Source organism: Anoplopoma fimbria, chromosome 17 (genome assembly GCF_027596085.1).
Source record: "Anoplopoma fimbria isolate UVic2021 breed Golden Eagle Sablefish chromosome 17, Afim_UVic_2022, whole genome shotgun sequence".
NCBI lineage: Eukaryota > Metazoa > Chordata > Actinopteri > Perciformes > Anoplopomatidae > Anoplopoma > Anoplopoma fimbria.
Genome location: NC_072465.1, coordinates 6,727,555 through 6,736,378, shown reverse-complemented (window position 1 = coordinate 6,736,378; position 8,824 = coordinate 6,727,555). Strand labels below are relative to the sequence as shown.

The 8,824-nt window shown below is 43.0% G+C and overlaps 2 protein-coding genes across 2 annotated transcripts; both read right to left on the bottom strand.

Annotated features, from left to right (window-relative positions):
• Positions 1-2,496, bottom strand: LOC129106453 (blue-sensitive opsin-like). Its single transcript, XM_054617861.1, has 5 exons — positions 2,118-2,496; positions 1,076-1,244; positions 742-907; positions 414-653; positions 1-105 (listed from the first exon to the last, which is right to left on the bottom strand). The coding sequence occupies exons 1-5, from the start codon at positions 2,494-2,496 to the stop codon at positions 1-3; spliced, it is 1,059 nt and encodes a 352-aa protein (XP_054473836.1).
• A 3,232-nt stretch (positions 2,497-5,728) lies between these two features.
• Positions 5,729-8,494, bottom strand: LOC129106457 (blue-sensitive opsin-like). Its single transcript, XM_054617864.1, has 5 exons — positions 8,110-8,494; positions 7,817-7,985; positions 7,559-7,724; positions 6,749-6,988; positions 5,729-5,833 (listed from the first exon to the last, which is right to left on the bottom strand). Exons 1-5 carry the CDS (start codon positions 8,486-8,488, stop codon positions 5,729-5,731), a joined length of 1,059 nt encoding a protein of 352 aa, XP_054473839.1. The 5' UTR covers positions 8,489-8,494.
• Between the last annotated feature and the right edge of the window lie 330 nt (positions 8,495-8,824).

Below are 8,824 nucleotides of genomic sequence, written 5' to 3'. Positions count from 1 at the left end.
CTAAGAAGGTCCGACTTTCGAGACTTCAGTGACTGATTGACTTGTGGATGAGTCCTCATCATCTTCTTCACTCATGCCCAGCATCTTCCTCAAAGATGAGCGGAACTGAAAGGGTAAAAACAACATTTGTTGATGAGGGAAATATCTTTTCCATTGCTGCATATAAATTAATAACATAAGAAACTTAATTCTCTTCAGAGATTAACGCTGTAGCAATGTATCTGGTGATCCCGTTATGACAGTGATTCTTTCTGTCAATATAATCCAAATTAAATAGATAAAGCAATATGCCGTTTTTTCAAATTATCATCAGGCCTTCTGTGTGAGAACAGAGCAAGTTTTTTGTACGTTTGTCCACCATTAGAGGGCACCACTGGTCCAGGCTTTCGAATCAGAGTGAATAATGAACCAACCTGTTTATTGAGGAGGATGTAGATAACAGGGTTGTAGACTGTGGAGGCTTTGGACAGACAGGAGGGTATGGTCGCCAGTCTAAGGTCGAATGGATTCCCACGATTGTTGATCACCCAAAGAGCAAAGGAGGCGTAAGGCATCCAGCACACCAGGAAGCCCAACACCATGACGACCACCATCCTGGTCACCTCGCGCTCTGCCTTCTGGGTGGAGGCAGACTCTGCTTGGGCCTTCGCTGCCTGTTGGGGGAGAAGTAGTAAAAGTGGTTAGTCTGATGGAAGCACACACATGATATCAACCCAAATCCAACAGAGTTGTATCGCCTACCGATTTCAGCATGAGAAGCAGCTGTGAGTAGCAGAAAACGATGGTGCAGAAAGGTACGGCAAAGCAGAAGCAGAAGAGGAACATCACATAGGATTCGTTGTTGTATTTGTTGTTCGTTGTGTACCAGTCCGGTCCACAGGAGCACTGCATGCCCTCTGGGATGTACCTGGAGAGACAGACAATGAATCACTATGTACTGTAGATCGTCTTGTGGTTGCTGTGTGTCTGGGGGCAGGAGATAAAAAAGTCAGTTGCAGAAGGACTTATCTCAATTGTTACACCAATTATTAAAAACTAATAAAACTGCATGTGTGTTTGGCCTTTGTATACTGACCTACTCCATCCGACCAGAGGAGGAACTGCAGCCATCAAAGCAAAGACCCAAGTCATTGCGCAGCAAGCTATGGCATGGGAAGGCTTGAAGGCAAAGTTCCCGAGTGGCTTGCAGATGACCAGCCATCTTTCAAATGCTACCACAGCAAGAGACCACAGGCTCACCATACCTGTTACAAGACAGGAAAGAATAAAAGACAGCTGCCTCAATGAGCTTAAACTTATTCTATATGGTATCTGTAATAGAAGCTAAAACATAGCAAAGCACGGCAATTGGCTCTATGATTACCTTTTTGCATATTACATATTTTGCTATCACATTTTCATTAAAGAAGTGAATAGCCTGGACTTGAATTCAAATAGTTTTAAAGTGTTTTACATTAATAGGCAGGTGAAACCATAACACAGTATCTGATGAAAAGTTTTAAGTTAAGACTGAACTATGGTGGCCAGTCTTCATTGGAAGAATGTAGATAGAAGACACAATAAGTTGATAATTTAATTGTCCCACCGTGGGTCAATTAATATGATTTACATAAGAATGTTTATCACAACTAAGACTTTAAGTGCAGCTTGTTGTACAATGTGGAGACACTGAAGTTACAAAGTGTTGACTCTGTGGTAATGATCCTACAAAATATTTCACCAATACCGCTATCAAAAATAATATGCCAGTCTTCTCATATATATTTTTTTCATGTAAGAAAAAGAGCAATTTAATAGTACAATGTTGATGGTTAGACCACACAGTTTTCCATTTAGATTGTTGTCATGGGCGAAAAGTGAAAATGTTCCTTTTTTTAGAAGTTCTGACAATAAAATCAGCAGGAAAGATTCCAGATCAGAGTAAGCTTCCAGGTTTAATATAATTGTGGTTCATAAACAATAACCATAGTCCCAATATATTGCATACATCACAAAACACATAAGCAGACAACTTTGCCTTTATGGTAATATAATGACATAAAAATCACTCCCTCCATATTAATATTAAATTTAACAACCCTTGTTTTTAAATTACAAGAATGCATGTAACTCCTTACCACCAACAGTTGCTGTAAATCCTTCAATCTTGCACCCCAGTGGACCAAGGATCATGTATCTGAAGGCAAAGCAGTAGAAGCAGGTGAAGGAGCCCACAGAGGCGACGAGGAGGTTTGCCACTGCCAAGTTCACCAGGATGTAGTTCAGATGAGACCGGAGCTTCTTATATTTAACAGTGCATGCAATAGTGAGGGTATTAATGGTTGTGCCGGTCGTAAAAAGGAAGAACATAAATGCTGACAAGGAATAAAAGATCCCCAGGCTCCCTAAGTGATCTTGGGGAACCAGAAAAGGGCTGAGGGATGTGATGTTATCGGTGTCCAGAGGGATGGGAATCCAGAAGTCTTCTGGGAGCTCTGTCGGGCGAATTCCCCTCATTTCTCTTTAGTTGTGTGTCAAATTAACAAAAAAAATCAATTTGAAAAATACTGACACACTTAATGTTTTGGGTCTTCCAAAAGAAGCTTGTCTCTTGCTGGTTGGGCAACAAGGGCGCTTTTATAGGACCGTTGAATATTACTGAGGCTTAACTGAATTGGCTTTATGGAGGGGCTTTAAAGCTTTGGTTCACAGATCACACACACAGATCACACATAGGCTCCTAACGTTGTGTACATACACATGCGCACTCCCATGGTAACATGGGCCCTCATTGAGCTACTATAGAGATTAGTATCCCAGAACCAGAGCTGGATCATCTTGTTACAGCCTAATAAAGGCACATTGTGTTTGTGGATTATTCTGATCATAAGTGATGGTCAGGGTCAGTAATCCGGGATGTACCTAAGGCTTTATGTTACCAACGTTTCTTTGATTTCTTTTTGAGGAGATTAGTTAACTTGAAACTGTAAGTAATGTTACACAAAAAACTGGGTGTAAAAAGTGGAAGTTAACAGCCAAACCAGAAATCAAATTTGACAACAGGAACATCTAAAGCATTACATTACATTACAGTCATTTAGCAGACGCTTTTATCCAAAGCGACTTACAATCAGTAGTATATTACATATCATTCACCCATTCACACACTGATGACAGGGCTACCATGCAAGGTGCCACCATCAGACTCTAACTAACATTCATGCAACATCCAGTCCACACCGATGGCAAGCCTTCGGGAGCAACTTGGGGTTAAGTGTCTTGCCCAAGGACACATCGACTGCAGAAGCCGGGTATCGAACCACCGACCCTCTGATTGGAAGCAACAGATTTGCAACGTGAGAGCACGTTTAACCTAATACTGATATTTCAAAGAATCTGTTGATTTGATTATCCATCCATCTCCTTCCGCTTATCCGGGGCCGGGTCGCGGGGGCAGCAAGCTAAGGAGGGTCCTCCAGACGTCCTTCTCCCCAGCAACACTTTCCAGCTCCTCCTGGGGAACCCCGAGGCGTTCCCAGGCCAGACGAGATATATAATCTCTCCAGCGTGTTCTGGGTCTACCCCGGGGCCTCTTACCAGTTGGACGTGCCTGGAAAACCTCTAAAGGGGAGGCGTCCAGGAGGCATCCTGATCAGATGCCCGAGCCACCTCAGCTGGCCCCTTTCGACGCGAAGGAGCAGCGGCTCTACTCCGAGCTCCCTCCGGATGTCTGAGCTCCTCACCCTATCTCTAAGGCTGAGCCCAGCCACCCTACGAAGGAAGCTCATTTCGGCCGCTTTATTCGCGATCTCATTCTTTCGGTCACTACCCAAAGCTCATGACCATAGGTGAGGGTTGGAACGTAGATGGACTGGTAAATCGAGAGCTTTGCCTTTCGGCTCAGCTCCTTCTTCACCAAAACGGTCCGGTACAACGCCCGCATCACTGCTGACGCTGCACCGAACCGCCTGTCCATCTCCCGCTCCATTTTACCCTCACTCGTGAATAAGATCCCGAGATACTTGAACTCCCTCGCTTGGGGCAGTGACTCACTCCCAACCCAGAGGGTGCAATCCACAGTTTTCCGGAAGAGAACCATGGCCTCAGACTTGGAGGTACTGACTCTCATCCCGACCGCTTCACACTCGGCTGTGAACCGCCCCAGTGCGTGCTGAAGGTCACGTTCTGAAGAAGCCAACAGAACCACATCATCTGCAAAAAGCAGGGATGCGATTCTGAGGTCCCCAAACCGGAAACTCTCCTCCCCCGGCTGCGCCTTGAAATCCTGTCCATGAAAATCACAAACAGGATTGGTGACAATGGGCAGCCCTGGCGGAGGCCAACACGCACTGGGAACAAGCTCGACTTTGTGCCGAGTATCCGGACACAGCTCTCACTTTGGTCATACAAGGACCGAATGGCTCGTAGTAACGAACCAGGTACCCCATATTCCCGCAGTACCCCCCACAGGACTCCCCGAGGGACACGGTCGAAGGCCTTCTCCAAGTCTACAAAACACATGTAGACTGGATGAGCAAACTCCCATGCACCCTCCAACAGACCTGCAAGGGTAAAGAGTTGGTCCGCTGTTCCACGTCCAGGACGGAATCCGCATTGCTCCTCCTGAATCTGAGGTTCGACAATCGGACGGAGCCTCCTTTCCAGCACCCTGGAGTAAACTTTCCCGGGGAGGCTTAATTAATAAAAATTTGTTTGCAAAGACCCATGAAACTAAATTTTGTAATATTTCGGTTAGAATCATCTGTTTGTGGGAGTTTGAAATAATTAATAATAACTTCTCTGCCAGGTGTGTCTGCAACGACCACTGCTGTTATGTTTGATTAAATGAATACAATCCACAACCGGCCGGCCCGCCGTCTAGACTGCAAGTGTATCAGACGTGTTTTTCACTCTCCCACAACAGACATATGCTCTCATTTGAATCTATGCAGATGTCTGCCCTGTGTCTGTGCAGGCACACATCTCAACTCTGTCTCAGCCTTGACTTTATTTAGGCTTAGGGAAAATGTATTTTCGACAGTGAACTTGTAAACGTGAGGTGGATATCTAATAAAAAGGCACGGAATGACTGTGTCTCTAGCCACAGAGCAGTGGCAGAGCGGGGGCCATGCACTCAGCTGTGTGATCATTTGTGGCCCCTATCGACCGAGTGCCGGTTAAGAGTAGAGAGTGGGGAATCATCAGTCAGCAGGCAGTCAATGGCAGTATCAAACAGGCAATAAAAGGTGTTTTGAGAAAGTGTGAGTCACTGCAACCACAAGAGGTCCTTGAGCATGCAGCCATAAATGAGGACCCAAATTATACAGTTTGGTACTGCAGTATGGGAGATTAGTCGTGGACAAACACAGAGATGCACACTCCCTCACATAAACACACACTTGCTCACACACGACTGATGTCATAATCTCCTGGCAGAGATAAAAATTGTCACCACTTTACTTTTTTTTTTTCTTGCATTTTGCTCTGAATATGTGCTTTACAACACAACACCCATATAAAGAAACATTCAGAGCCAGTAAATGTCATAAACATTCAATAATACTCATTCTCCTTTCTCTCCTGATTGAACTACTACCAACTGTTTTTTTTGTTTTTTTACATTGCAGTTTATTTATGATTTCTTACATGATTAGGAAGATTGCATTCATATTTTTTTATAGGATAAAACACACATGCATTTACGGTTATATACAATTCACAATCATTAGTGCCAAGCCTTGATGTTCATCTAAGCAGGACCAACTTTTGAGACTTCAGTCACTGACGCTGAAGTTGACGAATCTTCATCATCACCTCCACCCATACCCAGCATCTTCATCATGCATAAACGGAACTGAAAGGGGAAAAAGAACGGATCAGTAGTTAAAATGTACATATGGTATCTTTTTTTATCATCATGTATGAAGAGAACTGATGGAAAAAAGAAAAAAATATACCATTAAAGGCACTATGTGTTGTATTTTAAAATGTACCAGCGTTTGTTTTAAAACAAGCACTGTGAAAGATACTGCAAACTGCATCATTTTTCTCTGGGATTGCTTTAATTTTTCTACAAATGTTTTTTAAATTGTAAAAAAAATCTAAGTTACTGTAAGCTCTGTTAACGGGAACATTTTCAGATTTTCAACCTTATTTCGACCTATCAAAGTATAAAGTGTAAAAAATGCCTGCAGTTTTTAGTGATGTCCTCTGTGTCTCCGGGGCGAAGCTGCAAAGTCTGTTGTTGTTGCATATACCAGTGACGTGACAGTAACGTACATGGTATACAGAAGAATTACAAAGTGCTATTTTAGCTTTGGTATCTTTGGGGCGCAATACCTCTTTAAAACTTGTTCTCTTAGCCTGTGTTACACACCCAACAGCAAAAATGCATCCCAAAATAGGAGTAGGATGGAATGGATGGGAAGAACTCTTAATAATGTACATTTGACAGTACTTTGGCTAACTCAGATATTCACTCGGTAAGCATATAGCATGCACTGGGTAGTTCTTCAGTGGACTACATTTACCATGAACACTAATTGGACATCCACATAAAAGGCAGTGAATTTTCCCTTTAAAGGCTAAGAGGAGGAAACGTTATGATTATATTACAAGACGTTGCACTCAAGCACCTCAGACTGATTAGAAGATTCTACATATATGATACACAGAGACTATTTCTGCACATTTTCACCATTCTTCTTTGCAACAAAGCATAAAGTATATCGCTTTTTTAAATTGTTGTTCATCAAAACATTTAACCGACCTGTTTATTAAAGACAACATAGATGATAGGGTTGTAGACCGCAGAGCCCTTCGAGAGGCAGGAGGGTATGGTCGCAAGTCTCAGGTCGAATGTTTGTCCACGATTATTCACTACCCAAAGAGCAAAGGAGGCGTAAGGCAACCAGCACACCAGAAAGCCCATCACCATGAGGACCACCATCCTGGTCACCTCCCGCTCTGCCTTCTGGGTGGAGGCAGACTCTGCTTGGGCCTTCGCTGCCTGTTGAAAAAGAGGGGTTAGTTGGGTTGAATACTTTTTTTACTAAGCTAGTGTTATACCAGCAATTGCAATGACTGCATGTGATCTAGTATTTTCAGAACAATGCCTGTCAGAGCCACGTCGTTGATGGGACAGCATCACAAGGATTATACTTGGACATGTATTGAATCAGATTTGCACAATCTTAAATCAATCAAATGATACTTTGGATTTGAGAGACATAAATGTTGTTCAATATTAAGAAGACTTTATAGTGTAAAAATTCCATCTTTTCAAAACCATTTTTGGTAAACCAAAGTAACTACATTTGGGTTTTGTGTTCTCAAATTGAGGGTGATTTTTTGTTAGATTACATTAAATTACATTACAGTCATTTAGCAGATGCTTTTATCCAAAGCGTCTTACAATGAGTGTATTCAACATAGGTATTCAAGAGAACTACTAGTCACCAGAAGTCATAAGTGCATCTCCTTTCTTAAACAAGCATCTAAGAGCATAAACCAGAGCAAAAGTACAGTGCAGAAACAAACTAATACGAATACAATATTACATGTTATTTGTTTGCCTCACCATTTTCAGTGTAAATAGGAGCTGGGAGTAGCAAAATACAATGGTGCTGAAGGGAACAGCAAAGCAGAAGCCGAAGAGAAACATCACGTAGGATTCGTTGTTGTATTTGTTGTTGGTGGTGTACCAGTCTGGACCGCAGGAGCACTGCAGGCCTTCTGGGATGTACCTGGAGAGATTAACACAAGAACAATGAGTGAGCACAGCAGCTTTGCATCCCTGTTATCAGTCCAGATGTAAAGGTGTGCAAGTAATACTGACCTGCTCCATCCGACCAGTGGAGGAACTGAGGCAATCAGTGCAAACACCCAGGTGAATAGACAGCAGGCTATCGCATGGTCGGGCTTGAAAATAAAGTTACCAAGTGGCTTGCAGATGACCAGCCATCTTTCGAAAGCTACCACAGCAAGAGACCACAGGCTCACCATACCTGGAATGATATAAACATACAATGTAAAACCCTTTTTTCAAACCATTATAGATAAATCCAGTAATAGAAAGGCATGATCAAATGGGATTACTTTATTGTTTTGAAACTACAGCTTAAATCTTACCGCCAAGCGTTGCCAAAAAACCTTCGATTTTGCATGCTAGTGCTCCAAAGATGAAATATCTAGTTGAAAATGAGCAGAAGGCAGTGAAGGAGCCCACACAGGACACAAGAAGGTTTGCCACGGCCAAGTTCACCAGGATGTAGTTGAGGTGGGACCGGAGCTTCTTGTATTGGACGGTGCATGCAATGGTGAGGACGTTAATGCCAGTGCCAACCACGAATGTGAAGAACATGAATCCTGCCATGGAGTAGAAGGTGGCCAAGTTTCCCAAGTGGTCCTGAGGGACCAGGAAAGGACTGAGTGCCGTGATGTTGTTGGTTTCCAGGGGGACCGGTATCCAGAAGTCCTCTGGCAGCTCCATGCCACGATTTGCTCTCATTTAGACGTTTAGACTATTTAGAATCACAAGCGTTATACCTCAAGTGTTCTCCTAACTGGTGTTGTTGCTTCGCCTATTTCCCATATATCATAAAATAAGAATAATGAATAAACTGTTTAAGAGACAGACATGAGTGCTGGGAAGCCTGTGTCCCTAACATCTTGTTATTCTTTTGTAGAGGACCGACTTTTATAATGGTTCCCAGGATGTCCCTGGTCCCCATTAACGGCTTAACTAATTTGACTGATTAATTTGTGTTTGCATTGATTGGTGTAAGACATTTAGTAGTAGCATGTTTTGGCAGTGAGGACAAAGAGGTTACGCAAGTTGTTTTGC

Coding starts and splice junctions, on each gene's coding strand:
- LOC129106453 (XM_054617861.1), bottom strand. CDS start 2,496: ATGAGGGGAATTCGCCCGACAGAGCTCCCAGAAGACTTCTGGATTCCC. Junction 908..1,075: donor CCTCTGGTCGGATGGAGTAG/GTCAGTATACAA, acceptor CTGTCTCTCCAG/GTACATCCCAGAGGGCATGC. Junction 654..741: donor TGCTTCTCATGCTGAAATCG/GTAGGCGATACA, acceptor CTCCCCCAACAG/GCAGCGAAGGCCCAAGCAGA.
- LOC129106457 (XM_054617864.1), bottom strand. CDS start 8,488: ATGAGAGCAAATCGTGGCATGGAGCTGCCAGAGGACTTCTGGATACCG. Junction 7,986..8,109: donor TTTTTTGGCAACGCTTGGCG/GTAAGATTTAAG, acceptor ATATCATTCCAG/GTATGGTGAGCCTGTGGTCT. Junction 6,989..7,558: donor TCCTATTTACACTGAAAATG/GTGAGGCAAACA, acceptor CTTTTTCAACAG/GCAGCGAAGGCCCAAGCAGA.